This window comes from Syngnathus leptorhynchus, chromosome 10 (genome assembly GCF_054491065.1).
Source record: "Syngnathus leptorhynchus isolate UIUO chromosome 10, UIUO_Slep, whole genome shotgun sequence".
In the NCBI taxonomy this organism is placed as follows: domain Eukaryota; kingdom Metazoa; phylum Chordata; class Actinopteri; order Syngnathiformes; family Syngnathidae; genus Syngnathus; species Syngnathus leptorhynchus.
In genome coordinates, this window is record NC_141204.1 from 7,590,927 (window position 1) to 7,613,427 (window position 22,501).

At 40.5% G+C, this 22,501-nt stretch overlaps 3 protein-coding genes and 1 long non-coding RNA gene across 6 annotated transcripts; 2 read left to right on the forward strand and 2 right to left on the reverse strand.

The window, feature by feature from the left end:
• The first annotated feature begins 21 nt into the window (after positions 1 to 21).
• Positions 22 to 9,153, forward strand: LOC147050229 (calpain-1 catalytic subunit-like). Its single transcript, XM_085923038.1, has 22 exons — positions 22 to 192; positions 2,608 to 2,854; positions 3,358 to 3,427; positions 3,929 to 4,047; positions 4,121 to 4,254; positions 4,408 to 4,576; positions 5,270 to 5,353; positions 5,430 to 5,515; positions 5,627 to 5,701; positions 6,006 to 6,166; positions 6,241 to 6,410; positions 6,499 to 6,510; positions 6,628 to 6,839; positions 6,927 to 6,966; positions 7,057 to 7,122; positions 7,324 to 7,381; positions 7,509 to 7,573; positions 7,723 to 7,791; positions 7,866 to 7,944; positions 8,030 to 8,143; positions 8,217 to 8,275; positions 8,364 to 9,153. The coding sequence occupies exons 2-22, from the start codon at positions 2,609 to 2,611 to the stop codon at positions 8,388 to 8,390; spliced, it is 2,115 nt and encodes a 704-aa protein (XP_085779164.1). The 5' UTR covers positions 22 to 192; position 2,608; the 3' UTR covers positions 8,391 to 9,153.
• mrpl14 (mitochondrial ribosomal protein L14) lies at positions 8,870 to 10,594 on the reverse strand. 3 transcript variants are annotated; one of them, XM_085923039.1, is made up of 4 exons: positions 10,497 to 10,594; positions 10,188 to 10,233; positions 9,906 to 9,987; positions 8,870 to 9,646 (listed from the first exon to the last, which is right to left on the reverse strand). In XM_085923039.1, exons 3-4 carry the CDS (start codon positions 9,983 to 9,985, stop codon positions 9,277 to 9,279), a joined length of 450 nt encoding a protein of 149 aa, XP_085779165.1. In that variant the 5' UTR covers positions 9,986 to 9,987; positions 10,188 to 10,233; positions 10,497 to 10,594; the 3' UTR covers positions 8,870 to 9,276. The 3 variants fall into 3 exon arrangements, with proteins under 3 accessions (XP_085779165.1, XP_085779167.1, XP_085779166.1); XM_085923041.1 differs by lacking the exon at positions 10,188 to 10,233 and having other exon boundaries at positions 10,497 to 10,569; XM_085923040.1 differs by lacking the exon at positions 10,497 to 10,594 and having other exon boundaries at positions 10,125 to 10,391.
• Positions 10,235 to 22,113, forward strand: LOC147050231 (mechanosensitive cation channel TMEM63B-like). The gene is made up of 24 exons (XM_085923037.1): positions 10,235 to 10,864; positions 12,257 to 12,478; positions 12,571 to 12,650; positions 13,697 to 13,738; positions 14,832 to 14,922; positions 14,998 to 15,035; positions 15,149 to 15,291; positions 15,374 to 15,425; positions 15,516 to 15,624; positions 15,701 to 15,771; positions 16,101 to 16,181; positions 16,277 to 16,400; positions 17,071 to 17,204; positions 17,270 to 17,407; positions 17,513 to 17,666; positions 18,052 to 18,158; positions 18,255 to 18,341; positions 18,475 to 18,540; positions 18,952 to 19,114; positions 19,192 to 19,297; positions 19,434 to 19,601; positions 19,721 to 19,836; positions 19,912 to 19,983; positions 20,780 to 22,113. The coding sequence occupies exons 2-24, from the start codon at positions 12,281 to 12,283 to the stop codon at positions 20,939 to 20,941; spliced, it is 2,502 nt and encodes an 833-aa protein (XP_085779163.1). The 5' UTR covers positions 10,235 to 10,864; positions 12,257 to 12,280; the 3' UTR covers positions 20,942 to 22,113.
• Positions 18,135 to 20,368, reverse strand: LOC147050232 (uncharacterized). Its single transcript, XR_015067492.1, has 4 exons — positions 20,334 to 20,368; positions 19,497 to 19,628; positions 18,930 to 19,091; positions 18,135 to 18,866 (listed from the first exon to the last, which is right to left on the reverse strand). It is a non-coding gene; the product is annotated as an uncharacterized LOC147050232 (long non-coding RNA).
• Positions 22,114 to 22,501: the final 388 nt, after the last annotated feature.

Sequence of the window (22,501 nt, forward strand, 5' to 3'; positions counted from 1 at the left end):
GCGTGCGCGTGCGCGTGTATGCCCCTCCCATTGCAGTGCCAGTGTGTGCGCGGGCACGCGCGTATGTATAGTCTATGAGGGCTGGACCTGCCCTCCTGACTTTCAAACCGCTAGTCTTCACTTCCCCCATTTTCCACGATTAGCATCAATCTACTGCAACAAGGAAAGACCCGATTCATTTGTAAAGCGGTGGTGAGTGTTTTTCGTCTTGTTTATTGTCATTTGGTTCATTTAACGACGTGCATGTTTATGATTGATATGCGGCTAACGGTGTGCCCGGGTCTAGCTTTTTGTAAGAGGGGGGGAGTGTTTGTATAATACCCCGCAGTTGCGTCTCCTTTAAAGATCGGCATGAGTTGGCGCATTGAGGTTTGAATTGTGATGTTATTTGGTATTGTGTTGAGGTTTTAAGAGGGTTTTATAATAAGTGCGGGGCAGTTGGTACTTCTTGCTATGTGAACAGGTGCTTATGACATGCCTGGCATACTAGATGCATTTTGAATCACAGCGAGGCAATGCCGCAGATGAGAGTGGGTGGGTGGGTGGGGAACAGACAACATGATTGGGACTTCCTGTAGAGCATTTCACAAAAGGTTGAGGCCCTCCGATGACATCACTCTCCACAGAACTGCGTCAATCAGCTATTTGGAGGAGTTCATAAGAGCCACAAGAACATTATTGCAGCAGAATTGAAGGGGCTCAGCAGCAGCAGCATGGGGTGGAGCCCTTGGGGCTTCACTACTAGGTTCTCTACCCTATTCTGTAAAAACGGCACTTGACAAAGTCAGAAAAATGTTTATTTTAGCAAAATTATTGGTGGAAATCCGACATGGTTGGTGAAGTTCAAATCTGGACCTTCCTGTCCAAACACACAAATTGTTTTTCCCTTTTTCCTCCAATCTTCCTTTAAAATAAATTGAAAAGTAGTTGAACAAACAATTGGTTTCTGGTTTCCAAACTATTAACCATCAGTTAGTTTTGTATACTTAATAATATAATCCAAAACATTTTTATTTATACAGCACTTTCACCACAGCTTTGGCTGTACGACCGACACCTAAAGACTTGTGGCCTTTGTAATTATGTGATAATCACAACAAAAATATGAATAGCAATGCAATAGATCATTCCATAAAGACTTTGGTATGTGTGTGTTATTTAACAACCAATACATTTAGTATGAATACAGCAGTGTACATTGAATTTCCACATTAATGTCACAATAAGAAATTAATTATTTTACATTAATATCAGTATAATAAATTACACAGACTGCTCGGTATAATAAATATCTTGGAGGATAAAATAATCACATTTTGCCTACACTTGAAATGTATTGTTTGGACCTGCCTGCTGCATTTCCTGTTGTAACCATTGCACGTTTCACTCAAAACACAGCTCTTCCATTTGACATGAATCGCTCACTCCTCTGCATTAGCACCATTAGCTCACCACCACTGTCTTGACTGTATACATACTTTCCCTTGCTCGTTGGGTTTCTGTTGGGTAGTCCAGAGCAGCACAAAAGATAATCTAATATGAAAGTAGTGATTGGGAACCGCATTTGCCAGGAGTAACTCATAGCCAGCTGCTCGGCCTGTTTGCCTTGCAGCACTATTATGCCCTCCTTGGAGATTTGTGAACCTCTCCAACAGTGAGTAGTCAAATGCATTCAAGGATAAATAAATAAATAAAAGAAGCGTTCATTAACGAAAGTGCACTGTGGCTTGGTGAAGGCTTTGCCCACCTCTTCAGCAAGTCAGTGCAGTCCAAATGACATCAAGAAGGAAGGCACTTTTGTCTCAAAATCATCAGTGAATGACATTTCTCTTTTTTTTCCTCTTTGTGCCGCTCTCCGTCTCAGCCTGTCTGCACATCAGGTATCATGTTACTAACTTCTTTATAAGGACACAGCTTTTGTTTTTCTTGTGTGGTTTGATCGAAGTCATGTTATTTTTTGTTACGCATATACCTTTTCCCTCCTATGTGCCCTAACTCTTTGATTTGATTGTACATTGGAACCGTTAAGGTCGAAGAGTAGACTGCCTTCCTACACACAGGTCAATCTCTGATTTCTCAGCAGTTGAACCCTTTTGAAATAATGCAAAGAACAATTGGTTGCATAATCAATACAATCAAATGTCAGAATAAAAATGGCTAATGTTACAAGTGTAAAAAGCAGTTAACTTCTGCAAATCGTATTTTATCTCACCGCTTGTTCGACTTTAGAGGTTCCATTGTAATTTGCAAAAGCAAAAAATTTGAGTGTTTTTTTTAATTTCTTTTTTATAATCCAACTTCCCATTTGACACGCTAAAATGACTCAGCCTTTTTGAGCTACGCCCTGACCTCTCATATTAATCATATACTTTTCTGCATTGGATCATATGGATTCCAAGTGAATATAATGCTTCGCATATATGGTCAGGGTAATATAGCTGGACAGTCACCGAATAGGAACGACGAAAAGAACATGTCAGTGCAAGTACTTTGTATGTTTACTCTTCAAACTATGTGCCGTACCCTCTTGACAAGACTGTGTCACTACTGATACTAATAATAGTTCCGAGCTCCACCACCCATTTCCATATTTATATCTCGTGCTAGTATGAATCCTGTTGGAGGGATATCTGCAACCATAAACGCCAACAGGCTGCGAGCAGAAGGCATGGGCTCCTACGAGAAGGCGGTACAATTCTCCAACCAGGACTACGAGTCACTGAAGCAGCAGTGCATTGAGTCGGGCTGCCTTTTTGAAGATCCCTGTTTCCCCGCTGAGCCCCAATCGCTCGGCTTCAAGGAGCTCGCTCCCTACTCTGCAAAAACCAGAGATGTTGAGTGGATGAGACCTACGGTAAGATCACCCCATGTATTTTTCCAATGGTACATGATTGTTTTGTTGAACAATGAAAGTTTCAAACAAATGGAGGACAGACGTTCCATGGATTTCTTACTCCATTGCTTATAAAGGATTCCATATCCACATAACTTCTACATTGTTGTGGTAAAGTTTATCATGGACTGCAGCCATGCCTGTTTGTGGTGATGACTGGAATGTAAACACAGTGAACAGCATATCAGTGACATGGTGTCTTTTTACGTCTGAAAATCCAGACGTAATCGGACAAGTTGTGGCAGGGGGGGTTATCTGACCACCGCAGCTGTCGGCGTTCTCCCCGGCATCGAGAACATTTTGCTTACATGATTAAGTTCCTCGTAGCCTTGATGCAAGAATAGTCTGCGGGTATCATCGTAATCCATCTAGATTGGTGTGATTTCTATTTTTATTAGGATATGGAATTAATCCCAGAACATGTATATATCATGGCTTAGAAATTTGTTTTTATTCCCAATGAGGAACTGGTGAACCAGCCTCAGTTCATTGTTGGTGGTGCCACCAGGACGGACATCTGTCAAGGAGCACTGGGTGAGTACGCTTCCCTGCTCATAGAAAACTGACTAAACGACCTCTGGCTCTCTTCCCTTAAGGGTTTTCTCGGTACGTAGTTGTAGACACACTTGGGTATCCAAAATTTTAACCATAACAATCCAAAAGAGTGGGTCCGATTCAAGGGTGTAACTCAACTGGGATAGCACACCTAAAATCCTTGTGGGGATAAGCAGTATGATGATGGTAAATATTACACCGCAAAAGTAATCAAGTCAGTCAAATGTCATGTTAAAGTGCAGAATATTACAGTGGAACCAATCTATACATCCATTATACACTCATTAGCGTTGCCAGTAAATGGAGCGCAACTGTTTTCCAAAGAAAGCCACTTAAACAACCAATCACACTTGCATTCATTGTACTGAAATGATTATCTTAATATACTCATAAATCGAATGCCATGGGGTGAAATGGGGGGCCTTTTTAGTTGAACAGTTTGGATGAATATTAAAATGATATTGACTTTTTGTGGTTCAGGGGACTGCTGGCTCTTGGCAGCCATTGCTTCGCTCACTTTGAATGAGAAGTTGCTTCATCGTGTTGTCCCACACGGACAGTCCTTCGAAGATACCTATGCTGGAATTTTTCACTTTCAGGTACTTTTTAAAGACACGTTCTAATTTGTACGAGATCGTCCATGCTAGTTTGATTCATCGTGTGGTGTTTCAGTTCTGGCAGTTTGGCGAATGGGTAGATGTAGTCATCGATGACCGACTTCCTGTCAAAGATGGCGAGCTGATGTTTGTACATTCTGCTGAGGGCAATGAATTCTGGAGTGCACTGATGGAGAAGGCTTATGCTAAGTAGGTTGTTTAGAAGGCTGCTCGGTCTCTGGTTTTAAATTATTTAGCGGAGTGCATAGAGTGTAAGAGCAAAGCATAAATCTCCAACACATTAGAAAGCGCTGCAGTTTTCCCGTTAATATTTTGATTTTCCCTCTGCATTGCGTCCATCAGGCTGAATGGCACCTACGAGGCTCTGTCTGGAGGAAGTACCACTGAAGGTTTTGAGGACTTCACAGGTGGTGTTTCGGAGTCTTACGAACTCAGCAAAGCTCCCAGAGATCTGCATAAGATTATCAGCAAAGCTCTGGATAGAGGCTCCCTGCTAGGCTGCTCCATTGACGTAAGTGCTCGACTCACTCGATTAACTGATTTCATCAAATTGGAAAGTTGCACATTTCTCCTGCGACTAGGAAATGTGAAGTAGAACAAGAATTCAAACTTCTCCAAGATGCAGTAATATATGCCAGTGTGCAAACAGGAAATTTGAAAGTCTCCGGAATACCTGCAATTAAACTCAAACTTATAATTGTAGATTCACGATATATATTATCTCAGCATGAAGTAATTCAGTCAAATATATTTCAAAAATGCTTTGGCTACCAAAATGGTGTTTTCAAAATTATTATTATATGAGAAATTGTTGTGCTAGATACAAATAGGTTTATTTGCATTGGGTGTAGTAATTATATGATTGTATAATTATGCTAAAGTTTCATGGTACTTCGTATAGCTGCAAAGAATTATGATTTGACTAGTCGATTGATTTGTTGATTATTTTGTCTATTAATCGATGAATCTGATTAAAAACAACAGGAAATACATTTTTCTGCACAAGCAATTTTAAATAATTCTGATTGAATGGTTCGTAACATGTTGGACAAGAGGATGAAAATGTCGATTATTGTCTTCTGAACTAAATGCAAATGTTTTATTTGGATTCAACACAAATGGATGATGACAAAGCAGGAGCACTCCTGTTTAATACTACATCTGAGGTTTCATCCTGAAAAGCAATTAATGAATTTAATTCCAGATTACCAGCGCCTTCGACATGGAGGCTGTAACATTCAAGAAGCTGGTGAAGGGCCATGCCTATTCAGTCACTGGGCTGAAGGAGGTATGTGTGAATGGGACGCTGCTGGGCAGCCATTGGCATTATTATATTTATTATTGAACACCTTTGTGTGACGTAGCTGGATTACCGTGGAAGACTGGAGCGTTTAATCCGAATTCGTAATCCTTGGGGCCAAGTGGAGTGGACCGGTGCCTGGAGTGACAAGTGAGTCTTCCGTTCCAAGTATACAACATGTCAGCCTACGGGAAAAACGACATGATCACGATGGCCCAGTCCGTGAATGGATCTATAACACCGCACCCTTGCTCTTTACAGTTCCTCGGAATGGGATCAAGTCGATCCGTCTGAACGGGATGAAGTGCATCTGCAGATGGAAGATGGAGAGTTCTGGTATGTGTGACGAGTGCCGCGAGTGATTCTGTGGTCGTTAAATTCTGAACAATGAAAATGTTAAGTCTTGTAATCAAAGCAAATTAAAAATTCAATGGGTTGTGTAAATCTAAATGGCTTTAGTATCCATCGATTCCATTTCCGAAATGCTTGTTCTCATTAATGTATCTTAGTTGACTTTTGAAAAGATGCAGGCTACATGCCGGACTGGTCGTTAGCCAAACGCAGGACACAAACTTCAATTCAAGAGATTCAATAGGCTCCATTTCTCTCACGAGCCGAATGTGGTTTTCTTTCCATTCAGGATGGCCTTCAGTGAGTTCCTCAGGCAGTTTTCCCGACTTGAAATCTGCAACCTGACTGCCGACGCGTTGAAAGAGGACGCGCTCAGCCACTGGAATACCATCAAGTTTCATGGCACATGGCGGAGGGGCAGCACAGCTGGAGGCTGCAGGAACAATCCTAGTACGTCTTGTTTTAAGAGAAGAGCAATTCAGGAATCAAGTCTTAAACAGAAATACTTCAATGTCTGTCTGTAGACACCTTCTGGATCAACCCTCAGTATAAGATCACATTGCTGGAGGAAGATGATGACCCAGATGATGATGAGGTAGCTTGTAGTTTCTTGGTGGCGCTGATGCAGAAGGATCGGCGCAGACATCGCCGGCACGGTCAGGATATGCACACCATCGGTTTTGCGTTATATGAGGTGAGAGCGGGCTCTGGTCTTGATTGATGATTCTGCTTTTAACTGGGCTTATTTCATGACTGTTATTGTCTTTTGCACATTCTTGCAGATCCCAGAGGAGGTAAGCAGAGTAGTCAGGTTTCATATTGCTGCATGAGAAATCCGCTCATAACAACTACGTGCATTGAAAAAGATATTTGAATGGCCAACGTTTTAATCGTTTTCCAACTGCCCTCAGTTTAAAGGCTGCCAGAATGTTCACCTGAAGAAGAATTTCTTTCTGACCAATCAATCGTGCGCTCGCTCGGAGACGTTTATAAATCTGCGAGAGGTGAGCACACGGCTCCGTCTACCTCCTGGAGAGTACCTCATCGTCCCCTCCACCTTTGAGGCCGGTAAAGAGGCTGACTTTGTCCTTCGGGTCTTCACTGAGAAGCAGTCAGAAACAGAGTATGTGTCTTGGTATTGTTGAATGGTTTGTTTTTAAGGATTGTAAGTATGTGCAGAAGCCAAGAGTGATGTCATTATTTTTTGCAGAGAACTCGATGATGAAATATCGGCCGATTTAGGAGAAGAGGTACAACTGACTCCTGATCAAATTGTTGGAACAAATTGGAGCATATCAACTGTAATCAATGACCTGTAATATAATTCACCTTCCCTTCAGGAAGAATTAACGGAAGATGACATTGATGATTCTTTCAAGTCCATGTTTGCTCAACTAGCAGGAGAGGTAGGTTATGGAAAACGTGTACTGAAATATTTAAGGAGGCACATTAAACTTAAGCATCAATTCAAAATGCCATAATGCAATGAAAAAAAACAAACATTATTAGAAATATAATGTCTATTCCAACCAATGCCCTGTGATGAGCTAGAAAATAATCTAACTTAATTGAATTCATTTAAAAAGCTTTCCTTTACTTTTACTCAGGACATGGAGATTTCCATTCGGGAGCTGAGGACCGTTCTGAACAGAGTCGTCTCGCGCCGTGAGTTTTGTTTATGTTCAATGATAGATTGCTAGCTGCTGGAATACTGAAATGTTAGCGTGCCTCTGTAGTGTGTATGGAATCGCAAATGGCCTCCTGTGTAACTCCACTTATGGTGTTCTCTCAGATCAAGATTTGAAGACAGATGGCTTCAGTTTGGAATCTTGCAGAACCATGGTCAATCTCATGGATGTATCCTCTTGTGTTTCTATATATATATATATATATATATATATATATATAAAACTACAATACAATTTCACCACACAGTGCTATAATTGTGTCAAATTTTTCTTCTCGATGGTTGCTGAGTTAAAACACCATGACAAAATTTTAATCAGAAGGATGGAAGTGCTCGTCTAGGTGTGGTGGAGTTCCAGATTCTTTGGAATAAAATCCGAAAGTGGCTGGTGAGTGAATGAAATGTCTAACGTGCGTGACAAGTACATGAATCAAACTTAACATGTCTTCTCTTTGCTTAAAGCTTGTTTTTAGACAGTTTGACCTTGACAAGTCAGGTGCCATGAGTTCCTATGAGATGCGTCTTGCTGTTGAGGCAGCAGGTAGAAAAGCTCCGTTTTGTTTGACTTCAAAACATCGGTGATGAGCGTCATCTCACCTCATGTGCATATTTGTTTTGCTTTGAAGGTTTTAAACTAAACAACAAACTCAACGAGGTTCTGGTGGCCCGGTATGCGGAGAATGAGATGATTGACTTCGATAACTTTATCTGCTGCTTGGTCAAGCTCGAGGCCATGTTTAGTGAGTACTATTCTCAAATCTGCAGATGAACCATTACCAGCTAGTAACATGAAAACTGCATTATTTTCCACAGGGTCTTTCATGCAGTTAGACAAAGAGTCATCAGGAGTGGCTGAATTGACTCTCATAGAAGTGAGTTCTGTTTCTGTCATGAATTGCAAACGATTGGATCCAACTTAACTGAGTCACTCTATTATTACTCTTCTACTCTTTTTGCTAGTGGCTTTACCTGACCATGTGCGGTTGAAGAGGACCATACCGAGTGAGTGAGGGATGGCAGGAGCCTGCAGACTGCCATGATTGTTTTAACGCGTAGCCTTGATAATCCAGTAACGGTTTCCCACCCGAGTGTACCCAAAGTAGCAAAACTGTATACACCCACGGAAAATAAAAGTACATCCAGGCCAAGTGTCTCGAATTAAAAAGTTGTAAAACTATGCAAACCTCAAGTATGCAGCTATCACTCTTGCATGAGTATGTGTGTAACCACAAAATGTAAAAAGTTTGTTGCATGGTGATATTTCACAACATTTTAGGATGGCTGCCTTTAATGGTCCAAACTACAGTATTTTGCAACAAAAACACATTTGTTATGTTAGTGCTTTAAAATTGGGTTTTTACTAATCAGATTTACAGTTTTTTTCCCATTTTATTTTTCTTGGTATTTTTAAAATGAAAGCGTGATTTAAATTTTGCACCCATAGGTAGCAAAGGACTTGAGAATAAGACCTTTAAAAAAACATTTTTATTGTCTTGCTAGAAATAAAACATCAGATATATGTGGGGTTTGATCCCAAAGTTTTACTTTGCACTAAGATTTTAGTTGTAGGAAGCTGCTAGCAAAAATGCCTCACATTGAGAAACACTGTTGCTAACATTTACAGGGATCATATTGGACTGCCTTATTCATGTTATTAGCTATGAACGGCTAAATTAAAATGAGCCAGTTTTGTGTGTTTGTGTTGTGCCTTAAATAAGTATCAATAAATAATGCCATTAACCTCCTTCAATTTATGGTATTGTCATTGTGTTCATAACATTAAGATGTCCCACATTTGCTTGTTAAATAGACTGTACCATGCATTTCAGGTAAAGGTTGTATTTATTGTAAGCAAAGAGAAACTTGAGCCCAGTCAAACAAAAGAACTAGCAATTGCCAGCACTTTCGAGTAGTCCCCCTCCATTCTTTTACGTAAATGAGTGGGGATGGGAACTTTAATCCTAGTTCCTGTTGGATTTCCATTTTCCTCGATAAGAACAACATTATTTGAATCAAATCGTGGATCCATACGTTGTCCGGGCATTTTGTGACCAACAATTAGTGCTGCTTTCTTCTGTCCTTTAATGGCCAGTAACACTTTGTCGCCAACTTTTCCAACGCCGTTCTTGGTGTATACATGGATCACTCTTGGAGGCCGGTGGTAGGGTGTATTCCCAAGAGAGCTGTTATCCACCACTCGTACTCTGGTCATTTTTTGAATGGCAGCTGCAGCAGCAGACACACTGGACAGACAAATTGTTATGATGGGATGCTCAAGTCATTTGAACAGGTATGGACAACCTTTTCTTTAAAGAGACTAATCACAGAGCAACAAATTTGTTTCACTATGCATACACAACACGTAAATAACAAATACAGGAAGCAGAATGACTCCTCTGCTGCACACAATGTGCAAAATGGATAGTTGTTGGTTCAGCAACTTTTCATCATGATATCAATAATCGTTCAGATTGGTGGCCCGTGTGCTGGCAGATAACTTACCCGAATGTCCTCTGAGGAATTAAACAGAATCCATCAGCAAAGAGCCCGGTGAGGGATCTTGCAAACAGGTGCATCGCCATCACTACAAGGAATAATATTTAGGATCATGCAAATGTACAATTAAAGTCTGTAGCTAATGCTAGCGCTCGCTGATGTTCGCATGGTAGAGAAAAAAACAATACATAACATTGTGAATTAATCAGAAAAACGTTTACACACAATTAAAACATTTGCTTTAAACGGTCGATCCAATGGTTTCGTCAAAAATGTGAATTCTGTTACCGTTCTGTCTCAGCCCATGCCAATGTCAAATCGTGACGTCATTAACCTGCGACGGAAAACATGTCACCCATTTTGTGATAGTTTTAGGGGATGTAAATGTAGGAAATACATGATCTTTTAAGATCATTTGCCATTTCAGTATACAAATAAAATACCACATAACACTAACATGGCGTAGATAGCGGATTATTTTTCTTAACCTCTAAAAGGCGTCATATACATGCGCTTCTGCTAACAGATATATATACAGCATAGATCCCTCCTAACCGCGAAAGCACTGTTCAACTGTCTGTTGTGCAGTTGCTTTACATTTCTAGAAGTCATACGTCTATGGCTGTCACACTTGAAGCATGATCGGCGTCTCCGCCTGCTGGACTGGTCTGTCTTGAGAGTGGTCCAACCGGCTGTCTTGACAGTAGTCACTGCGTTGACGAGCGCATCAATGTAAACAGGTTAATGCTATACTATTTGCTGAACTTTTATTTATCTTATAATTTTGTCTTGTGACGCGGCAAGTTCAATTTCAAATTAAATCCATGTAGCTCGGTAAACGCTAACTGTGTTTTTGGTAGATCGTTCCGCTAATAGCTAGCGTCAACGCTACGGTTAACTGCTAACCCTCATTGACGAAGTGACAAGTCCATTGACGACACCATTCTTTCAATGCATTCGCAAAGGTAAGTTTGCAAGTGTGGATAAAGTCGAGCTTATTCACAGCATTTGTATTTTTAACAGGTGAAAATGTCCGTTTGGTACTTCTGAATGATTTTGAGCCTTGACAGCACAATAAGTAAACTGAGAAAAGTGATACTCATAGTGTTAGCACGCTAACCTGTACTCCAATAGCCGACTGTGGTCAATTCAAGTCACTTCAAGTCAAACAACACGATATACTACAATAATAATTCTATTGACTCAACTCAAGTCAATTGCGTAGGAATGCTAGCGATTATCTGCGGTCTGTCAGCTGTTGATTACATGTAACTTGGGGCACTGTAAAGATAATGAACAGTCTATTAGGTAATATGCAGTTGCAGCTAATACGTTTTATTTTTTCTGAGCGTGTTTGACACAGCAATTCAGCACTGCAACCTTGAGACAAACTCCTGACATTGTTATTTCCACTAGCTAACCACAAGTAAGCATTAGCTAGTGTCTTCCCAAATTGTGACAGGGAGGGTCAAGCGGTCAAAAAAGTGTGCTGGATGTGCAGCGGTTGTAGATGAAGACACAGTAAGGGTGTGCTGTGTCCTCCTTGGGCTCACATCGGCCCATTTCAAGCCTCTATTGGTTTATTGTTGGGCTCTGGCTGCATCTTGCTGCAGTGATGTCACAAGCATTCCATGCAGCGGATAAACGACTTAGTGTTAGGGCAGATGAGCACTCAGCATTGCGAATGCTGCTAATAGTGAGTGGGTCGAAGGGCAAATATAAAGGAGTGCAACTGTGTAAACACGTGTACCAGCACACTCCGGGAGACCAGTGTTCTTCTTTCTTTTTTTTTTTTCATGCCCTTATCAAAACATGCAAAATATGCGATTCTCAAACGGTGGTTGGCTGCAAGAAGTCGTGGGAAATAACTGTCAACTCGTTGCTGTAGATTTTGCAGATATCTGTACTTATCATGAAAATATTCCACTCTTACTCCCTAAATTTGAACACAGATATCCGCACTTTTAATACTATTCATACTAATACTGTAAAAATACAATCAGTCAATTTGAGTATTATGTAAACCTTCATTTAAGCGATTCCAATTAAGAAAAGCTTGATGAGTTGAATAGAAAATGCTTGAATTTATCTTAGAAATACCACATTTTATTTGTAGTGATAAGATAAACTCTTAACACTTCAAAATGGGAAGAGAAAGCTGATTTAAAAACAAACAAAAAAAACACACCTTTCTGTTGTCATACGTGTTGTCAGCTTTAGTCAGATGATCAATTTAGTAATCCATTCATGCTTCTTCTCTCATAATCGGTTCATGATTTTCTGCTATTATCTTATTTTCGCTGCGCATTGGCAATTCATACCGAGCGTTATGAACACTTTGGCCTTTTCTTTTGCAGATTCTCAGCATGTTGCAGTGAGTGATGCAAGGGCTGCTATTAGGGATGGCCATCTGGGGGGCGCAAGCTTGTTCTGACTCACAGAGCTGTACTACTACATTGCCACCCAATGCCACCTCCAAAGAGTACTGCTACTCGGCCCGCATTCGCAGTACAGTTCTGCAGGGCTTGCCCTTTGGTGGCGTACCAACTGTTCTCGCCCTTGACTTCATGTGCTTTTTGGTGAGTTGTTCTGACACGTACAAGTCATAAACTATGTCTATTTTTTAGGATTATTTATTATTCTAATATTTCCTGCTAATATGGCCTTCCAGGGTTTGCTGGTCGTGTTCTCCTTCCTTCGTAAAGTAGCGTGGGACTATGGACGTCTCGCTCTGGTCACCGACGCTGACAGGTACGGTACACCTCTGTAAGGATATAAGTATGAAGTACACTATTAGCGGTTACTTCAAAAATGCACATCAAAAAGTCCCCGAGTAATTTTCGTCAAAATATGACCATTCAAATATTTATTTTTATTTGCTTGCTGTCAATGTCAAGAACTGTAGTTATATATAAGTAATGAATGAGAAGCAACACAATCAATGACATCTTAATGACAATTAGTGGCATACTGCTCTTGTGGTAATACACATGATGTTTGCTAGTTTTGGGGAAGAATTTTCTGTAGAGCTTAGTATGGCCGGCAGCCCCTCAGGCTCTGTTTTTATACAAAGTCAATGTCACGGATTAGGCTCAAAACGGGAAGTGTGTGTTGAACATATGCTCATTGCACCAAAGGGAACATAATGCCGAGTCAGTGTTTGTCTCAGACAAAACAAAAATCAATTGAATACACAGTACACATACACAGCAAAATGAAAATGTCTTAGGTTAACTGGAGCCAACCACTCGAGGATTTCACCCAGACAGGAAGTTGGTGTCAGCACCACATGATCTGTCTGGTTTAGCCTAATGCCATAGGGTATAATTAGACCTGAAGTTGAGGTAAACAGCACTATTATTAAATGACTTTTCTTAAAATTCCAAAACCCTTTAAAGTCATTGAATAAACCCAAGCGTCATGGGTGTGAATAAATTTACCACTGTCACGACACGCTGCTATATAACCTACATTTGCCAGCTGTGGACATTTGGATTTTACTCCTTCGGTATTTTTGCAGCTGCGTGCAAACTGATAATAAGGTTGTAGCATAGCGGGATGATGATGGGGGCGGGGGGCAGCTGCCTGACTGTAGTCCTTTGTCGAATGTTGTTTATTGAAATCAGATTATATTGCAATAGTGAAGCGCAATGTCAGAAACGTGCTTCGGTGTCTCGTCATTGCTCGTGCGTTTGTGTTGGGAAGCTTCTCCAGTGTAGTTCTTGAGCCCATCCGTAGTAGCAAGCAGAGTTACTTCATATCAGCACAAGTCAATGTTTTGCCTGTCTTTCCACCAGGAGAATGGATCAGCGTTACAGTCGTCTGGATGATCGGGAATAGTATGTTGTTTGTATTCATCACTTGCTCCATCCCTCTTTGTGTTTTTAACCTAGCTAGTACTTTTAGGTTTCCCCATTCTTGGTGGTTGAGTGTTTCTCCTCCAGGTGTTTCTCAGTGCCAGGGTCCTAAATGATTCTCCCTCCTTTCCTTGCCAATGTCCTTCTTGTGCCGCTGGGTGTCCTTGTCTTTAATTAGATCTGTATGTACTAATCTGTATTAACCTCTTTCTGAATCATGGCCTCCTCCTGTGTGGCCGCACAGCATGATGCACACTTTGGGAGATGTAGTAATGCTACTCCTCTTCTTTACCTTGCGTACTGCACACTTGAGACAACCCTCTCCAATTTCATGTTGGAATGAGGGCGACCTCGCTTTTCTTAAGTTTACTTTGAGATACATCTCATTTCCTCTACATATGATCAAATCGCTCCTGTTAGTATATAGAACAAGGGTCACCAGTATTTTTAAAACTGAAAGCTACTTCTTGGATCCTCATTAATGCAAAGGGATTCCCGTTGAATACACACTTCTGAAATATTACATTTGGTCAAATTGAAATCAATTATTTGATTATTGATGAATGACGTTTGTCAATATGAAGACTGATCATGCTCACGATTTCTTACAAGTATTCTTAACAATGATATAACAATGTAAGAAACAGTTTTCATGTTCATGTGTAACATCTTTCTATAAATACCATTTCTTCAAGTGTTTAAAATTTCTAATGTTAACTTCTACAGCACTCCTAGGAAATTACAATGCACCATTGCTGGTGACCCTTGAATAGAGTACATCAAGAGACATCATATTGCTAAAAGATTTGTTTCTTTTTCTTGTGTGGGAATTCTTCTGGGTTGCGTTTTCTTTGCGGCATAACAGAAGTTGTTCAACATCCAAGACTTTCCATGTCTTCTTGTTTTGACAGCAACTGTTGTTGTTGCGCTGACTATAACAAATAATCTGAAAACGGGATTCCATCTCGCTTGTTGCTTTCTCATTCTACTAATATGGCAGTCCCAGTGAGTTGAGACACAAATACGTTTGTTCTTACACCACGATAATACTTTGGGCTGTGTTTTATTCACACAGTGCGGCCGCCCCCTTGACAACAGAGACACCGGAACGCTATGAGCGCCTAACCTCAATTTCCAGTTCGGTAGATATAGATCAGAGAGACACGGTAAGAATGTCATTGCTGTGACACAATGGAAAATTGTCCATGTTTCCTTCATATTATTGTGCTCCTCTCTTCCAGGGCTTCTGTTCTTGGCTTACTGCCATCTTCCGCATCAAGTAAGTCCGCACGCTCTTCATTATGGCGGGAAAAATACTTAAATGAAATTAAACATTTTTTCTTTTTTTAGATAAATAGCTCACTTGCTTAATTCTTCTTTTTTTATCTCTAGGGATGATGAAATAAGGGAGAAGTGTGGCGAGGACGCAGTACATTATTTGTCCTTCCAGCGCCACATTATCGGCCTATTGGTCGTGGTGGGTGTGCTATCCGTTGGCATCGTTTTGCCTGTAAACTTCTCAGGAAACCTACTTGGTGAGTTGACTGAGGTTTCTAACCAAAGGATGAACCTGCTTGGAGTGACACCAAATTACGATTTTTCTTTTCTTGCCTACAGAAAACAATGCTTATAATTTTGGAAGAACTACGATAGCAAATCTAGATGCAGAGTAAGTGATTCTTAGGCAATAATCGTCGCACCAGTGTGATTTACAGTCCGTGTTGCTTAACAATGCTCTCAACTGTTTTATCTTATCTAGTAATGCGCTTTTGTGGCTGCACACCATATTTGCTTTCCTTTACCTGTTACTGACCGTGTTCAGCATGAGAAGACACACCTCCAAGATGCACTACGCAGAGGATGACCTGGTTGGTTTCACAAAACTTCCCTCCACAAGCATATTGGACTTTCCTTTAAACAGCCTTTTTTTCCAATTCACTACAGGTCAAACGCACATTATTTGTCAACGGACTCTCTAAATTTGCAGAAGAAACAGAAATAAAGCAACATTTTGAGTAAGTGCCTTTAAATATTTGTTTCTTTGATTTCATATTAAGTCTCTTATGACATCTCTTGAATTGCTTCTCCTTTCCTGTCTGGTTATGTATGTGTCACTGTGTTAGAGTATATGAGAGACATGCCTTTTCCTCTTAAAATTGATCTCATCAACTATGTACCCAGCACGGGACAATGGTCGGCCTATAGGTAGAAATGTTCGTAATAGAAGCCAGATGAGCAGAATTATGCAAGTCATGTGTCATTTGCTAGTAGAAAGGAAGGCTGCTTGGCTCTATGATGTCTCCACTCTTGTAATACAATTTCCGCTCTCTCTTTTGTTTAATAGGCTGGCGTATGAAAACTGTGCCGTGCTGGAAGCCCGCATCTGTTACAATGTGGCCAGACTGATGTATCTGAACTCCGAAAGGTAGCAGTTTTACACTGAGAAATACAAGGGTTGGCTCTTGTTTGATATCAATCAGTGATGTCATCAATATGACAAATTTACTGTTTTGCATGTAGGAAGAAGGCAGAGCGCAGCAAGAAATTCTTCCTAGATCTGCAGGCCAAAGAGCAAGTAAACACCATGATAAACCCAAAGCCATGTGGACACCTTTGCTGTTGTATCATCAAAGGCTGTGAGCAGGTCAGAAGAATATTTCCTCATATCTCAAAACAATAACACAGCTTAAGTTCTCTGGCAGTCAAATGTTTGTTTGTTTTTGTACATATTGATAGCTTCTTTTCCCATCATGATAAAGTTTCCAATAACTTACAGTGGATATACACACTCATGCTAAAATACCAGGATTTTTGTAAGAAGAAAATGAGAACATCATAAGTAATTATAAAACTTTTCAGCCATTAAAGAAGTCCATGAGATAGACAATGTGCTTGCACCAGTTTGCAGCCCCAACTGGGCATATGTTCAGAAGAAACCAATCATTCAGACATGTTCAGAAGTAGTCAGCACACACCAGCCACCATTAAAAGTGCCTCTGGTTAACACAAAATGAAGTCCGTATGTTTTAGTAGATGTTTCTTGACACTTTGATTTCAAAAGAACCTAGAAAGATTTGACAGGTATTTGAAACTCCACCATATTGATATTGACTGCTCTTATCATACATCCCCGTCGGAGTTGCATTAATAGTGAAAACATTCTCAAACAAATTCTTATGGTTTCATTCTTTTAAATCATAAAACCTGCCATTTGAAGATGATTGTTAATTTCCATACCCAGTGTATGCTCTTTTCAGAAATCCATTCAAATTAACTACAAGTCTCATTCATATTTACGTTTTTACCCCTCACAGGAAGAGGCTGTCAGTTATTATACTAAGTTGGAGGCTCAATTAAAAGATGGCGCCAGGAAGGAGAGAGAGAAGGTCAACAGAAAACCGTTAGGAATGGCATTTGTCACCTTTCAAAACGAATCCATAACGGCTATGTAAGGAACTCTTTGCGCGCGGACGCACGCACACGCAGTTTAACATTTGATTTGGTTTGTCTCAGAATCTTGAAGGACTTCAATGCTTGCAAATGTCAGGGCTGCCACTGTCGCAGAGAGCCCCAGAGCTCGCCATTCAGTGACAAACTCCAAACACACAACTGGACTGTGAGCTATGCCCCTGATCCACAAAATGTCTACTGGTGAGTGTGAAATAAAGTCACTCCATGAGCAATATTGGCTTATGACCAAGCCGCACATGCTCTCTGGCTTTTGATCTAACGGCGACACCACTTTTTATCCCTTAGGGAGCATCTGTCATTGGGAGGTTTCTCGTGGTGGATCCGCTGCTTGATCATAAACTCTGTCCTCTTCCTTCTCCTATTCTTCCTCACCACACCAGCCATCATTATCTCAACCATGGACAAGTTCAATGTTACCAAACCAGTGGAGTACCTGAACGTGAGGCACTTTTATTGTTTTTCTAAATTTGAAATGGGAGCAAGGAGCGCACAATCCGTTTGCATGTGCCTCGATCATGTGGGGAAGCAGACTGCCAAATTCCTAAACAGGAAAAAAAGTAATGCTCCGTGCTGAAAATTGTTTCAGAATGTTGAGCTCTGAAACTTAACAACAGATTTCTTTTTGTAAAATTGTTCTTTGACGTCAGATACCTATGGCCTTGGAGAATAATCTATAAACATTTGAAAAAGATGGATTGGAAAACTGCTCACACAGTACTGAAACAAACATGTACCAACAGCTCTAACATTTGACTTCAGATGCTCAAATCAGTCAATGAGTTCTTGTCTCGACATCTCAGTGCGTGTCTGTTTTTTGTCCACAGAATCCAATTATCACTCAGTTTTTCCCCACCCTCCTCCTGTGGTCCTTCTCCGCCTTACTTCCTACCATTGTCTATTACTCTGCCTTTTTTGAAGCCCATTGGACCCGGTAAGGATTTCACTTAAAGCAAGATGTACTGATCTTTTGGTGAATGTCCCGTTTGCTTTGGTTTTCCCAGACTGATGTGTCCATATGTTCCTACAGGTCTGGCGAGAACAGAACGACTATGCATAAATGCTACACTTTCCTAATCTTCATGGTACTCCTACTGCCCTCCCTTGGTCTAAGCAGGTAGTGTATATTTTTCTCATGGGTGACAAAAATATTTGCAGTACTCCAGGACAGTACTCTATTTTTGTAATATGTATTAAATTGTCATTTTATTGTTAGTATCAGTTTTAACCTTTGTCTTTTCTGTTTTTAGTTTGGATGTTTTCTTCCGATGGCTTTTTGACAAAAGATTCTTGGCTGATGCTAAAGTGAGATTTGAGTAAGTTACATGCAAGATTCGCCGCACCTATTCAATGTGTTGCGCACATACCGTATTATTTCACACAGAGATTTTGCACGAGTACATATTTTTTTATGATCCTTACAAAAATGCAAATAAATGAGTAGTAAGTGGTACGTAACGCTACGTATTTGACCTGAGACACTGCTTTGAAGTCATTCATATCACTTGCCTATATATAAAATGATGATAGCTAGTTTTGTTTCACATAGTAAAAAGCACGTAACTGAGGTTCAGGAGCAAACACTGCAGGGTATGTTTCTTTTCTGAGTCTAAAGTTAGCTGGGCTCCAGTTACTTGTCCACCTAATGAGAGCAAGCAATGTAGAATGTAAGTATCGGGATATCGAAACTGTGACGCCCGCTGACCTGTCTGTGGTCTCCTCATCAGGTGCGTGTTCCTTCCTGACAATGGAGCCTTCTTTGTGAACTATGTTATTGCCTCTGCATTTATTGGAAATGCCATGGACTTGCTCAGGATCCCTGGTCTGCTTATGTACATGATCCGCCTCTGCCTCGCTCGATCCGCAGCTGAGCGCAGAAACGTCAAGAGGGTTAGTTTGTGACTGCCTGATTTACGATATTTGATTTGTTATACCTTACTCAATAAAAACACGTTTTTATTCTGTAGCATCAAGCCTACGAGTTCCAATTTGGAGCAGCTTATGCCTGGATGATGTGTGTCTTCACGGTGGTTATGACCTATAGCATCACCTGCCCAATCATCGTCCCCTTTGGTTAGTTCTCCTTTTAAATTTCCATTGGTCTGCTACTGCTATCTGATGCAATTATGGTGTTCTGTTCTTCATATGCTTGCTCATCAGCCAGCCTAATAGGATTTGCTCTTACTTCATACGTCACTTTTCCGCACAGGGCTGATGTACATGCTACTCAAGCACCTAGCAGACAGGTACAACATGTATTATGCTTACCTGCCTTCAAAATTGGACAAGAAGATCCACTCAGGAGCTGTCAACCAAGTGGTGGCTGCTCCAATTCTTTGTCTATTTTGGCTTCTTTTCTTCTCCACGATGCGCTCTGGTAGGAAAGCACTCCATCTCCAAATATCTATAATGCACACCACCATTATTATTTTGTTTCCGCCCATGACAATTTGAGCAACCCGATTAAGTGATGTCCTCCAAATTTTCTTTCCCCAGGGTTTTCAGCTGCAATTTCCATGTTCACGTTCATTGTTTTGATCATCACAATCATTGTCTGCCTCTCTCATGTCTGCTTTGGACATTTTAAATATTTGAGCGCTCACAACTACAAGGTAACAATTCCTGTCAACTTGTGCAATTTTTAAGTGTTTTATTTTTTTATTAAGTAAATGTTTTGTGTGTCCCAGATTGACACTCAAGAATCTGATGTGACTGAGAATGGCCATACAGAACGCACTACTGACTCCAATAAAGCTGCAGTAAGTAGTCAGGCACGTTTACTGTCGTATTTGTGTCTCTTAACCGCTGTGAATTTGGTGATTTATATAAAAATATTGAAAAGAATTAGTGAACAGTGAACAGGAAGGATGTTTTCAGATGGGTTCTGGTTGACTTTATTGTGGCACGGTGGTGGGGAGGAGGAGCCTGAGTACGAGGGGCGGGCTGCGGCCTGACCCTCCTCACCTTTTTCCTCTTGCCAAGGCTTTTCAATCTAAGATTCGTTTTCTTTTTTTTTTGTGTGACTAACTGTCAAAGATCATCACATGACCAAAGAAAAAAATACACATAATTACAATGACATCAATGTATGAAAGCAAAGAACACTTACCGTTGCATTCCTCAGCTTTGTGTCTTGAAGCTCCTCCTTCCAAAATGATACAAGTAGTTCCTCATTGAGAGCTCAGAAACATAATTCTCTATGACATCGCCTCAAAAGATTTGCTGATAAAGCTTTTTGTCACAGAGATGATAGCTAAAGAGTACATGACATACGCCGATGTCGTCAGGCAATTGCATAATTAGACTTGTGTTTCCCAACCTGGGTTCCGCGAGCAGATTGCAGGTTGTGCGTGGAAGGGTCTGAATATTTTTGGTCTCATATTGAAATGTCAAATGCCTGTTTCAATTTTACAATCATGTAGAAATATACATTATTCTGATACCTTTGTAGCACATGAAAAGATTGTGATCATGCACTGATATTTTTGCCCAATTTTATAAAGTTGCTTTTGAGAAAGAGATGTTATTTTAAATCTTTGTCTTCCATCCCAACAGCAAATGTACATCGCTGAGGTTCTGCAAGATCCAAACGCAGAGGAGGCCGGATCGGGCAGTGGTGAGTCACAGGACGAGGAAATAATCAATGTGGAAAATGGCCTGAATGAGGACTTCCAGTCGGGAGAAGACAGCCTCATCGATAATGAAGTGCGACACTGAGAACAACAGAAAGTTCAAACTTTCAGAAGCGTGCACTGAATAAACAAACTGGAAGTGAACCAACAAGTTCACCAAAGCATCTCAACTTGATGGAGGGACGTAAAACTAATGGCTGTGTGTTGTCTACTAATGAATATGTGGATTCTAGCTCAAGGATTCTCACATAGACTGAGACTACTTGCACAAGCAATGCACAAACAGCAAAGCCCATCAGATCCACCTGCGCAGCGCACGGACCCAGAAAAGACCACTATGGCCCGCCCCGTCTTGAAGGGAATGATGTTCTCTCCTTAAGCTTTGTTTTGGCATGTCTTCAACAAGTGGAGATTTTTTTTCCCCATAATCCTCTGCTAGTACCCCAAAATGTCCCCACTTGATGCTTCATATGAAATACGGCTTTCAAGCGAGGTGCAGAGGTTTCTACAATGCTCATGCGATCCCATAGAAGCTTTAAAGAAAAGAGCAAGATTTTTCTTTTAGCACATAACCTCCTTGGACATCGATTAGAATCCATAGATACATTTCCGAGCGGCGTCTTAGAACACTACAGTGATTAAAGTGATGGAGTCAGTTGGGATTGCTATTGGTCTGCTGCTACTGACCCCTGCTACAAGAAGACTTTGAGTTGAATAGGACGTGTTGATGCATTAGTCTCTTGATGATACTCAGTTGACATCCGTTTTCTTTTGTATCTTTTTTTTTTTTTGCCCATAGGTTTACATATTCACGCACAGATACTGACATTTGCGTTCATTTTACGGTGATAACTGGATTAAGACTAGTTAGTCTCTGTCTTGTCCTTGTACAATTTTGTAGAGGCACTTGATTATGTTAGCTCCTGTGAGGTGTATTATAAGTTGTTTGCAGTTATGTTACAGCCACCCATAGCTGATTTGTAAATTATTTGAATGAAATTGTATAATGTCTGCGATAAATTGTTAAAACAAATCAGAAGGCCACAATTGCGGGTAAGATGCATTCAGGATCTGAATAGTTCAAGCTGAACCAAGGAATATTTGTCAATGTGATATGTAGCACACACACACACCCAACTGTGGCCTTACTCTGCATCAAACTTCTCATTTTTATAAGCTTATGGAGCAGGTCTGGCTGCAAGATATAATTTATGAGCCATTACAGATATCCTAAATACATAAACCACATGCTCAAAATGTATGGTAATCACTTTTTCAATTGTTGAATTTTCGCCACCCCATTAGGAAGGAGCCCCCTGATAGAAAAATGGTTCCTCACAACTGATAATATAAAAAAATTTCAGACCCACTCCACTCCATTGCATTCGCATTGACATTTTCTTTTTATAAATAAAACAGCTGCTAAGATTAAAAAAAAAAAAAAAACTCCCATAAGGTCTGATCACCGCATCACAAAACTGACCATGACCTGTTTGAATGTGTCAATTATTTTGGTACTAAAAAAAAAAAAGAATTGCAATGTACGAGTGGCATTCTCCTCTGATTGTAAGTGGACTGTTCCATACCTCTACATTTGTATACCTCTAATATATCTTGAAATTTCTCAACGGGTTCCGGAGGGATA

Coding starts and splice junctions, on each gene's coding strand:
- mrpl14 (XM_085923039.1), bottom strand. CDS start 9,985: ATGGCGATGCACCTGTTTGCAAGATCCCTCACCGGGCTCTTTGCTGAT. Junction 9,647..9,905: donor ATTCCTCAGAGGACATTCGG/GTAAGTTATCTG, acceptor TTGTCTGTCCAG/TGTGTCTGCTGCTGCAGCTG.
- LOC147050229 (XM_085923038.1), top strand. CDS start 2,609: ATGAATCCTGTTGGAGGGATATCTGCAACCATAAACGCCAACAGGCTG. Junction 2,855..3,357: donor TTGAGTGGATGAGACCTACG/GTAAGATCACCC, acceptor ATTCCCAATGAG/GAACTGGTGAACCAGCCTCA. Junction 4,577..5,269: donor TGCTAGGCTGCTCCATTGAC/GTAAGTGCTCGA, acceptor ATTTAATTCCAG/ATTACCAGCGCCTTCGACAT.
- LOC147050231 (XM_085923037.1), top strand. CDS start 12,281: ATGCAAGGGCTGCTATTAGGGATGGCCATCTGGGGGGCGCAAGCTTGT. Junction 15,292..15,373: donor CTTCTCAGGAAACCTACTTG/GTGAGTTGACTG, acceptor TCTTGCCTACAG/AAAACAATGCTTATAATTTT. Junction 17,667..18,051: donor AACCAGTGGAGTACCTGAAC/GTGAGGCACTTT, acceptor TTTTGTCCACAG/AATCCAATTATCACTCAGTT.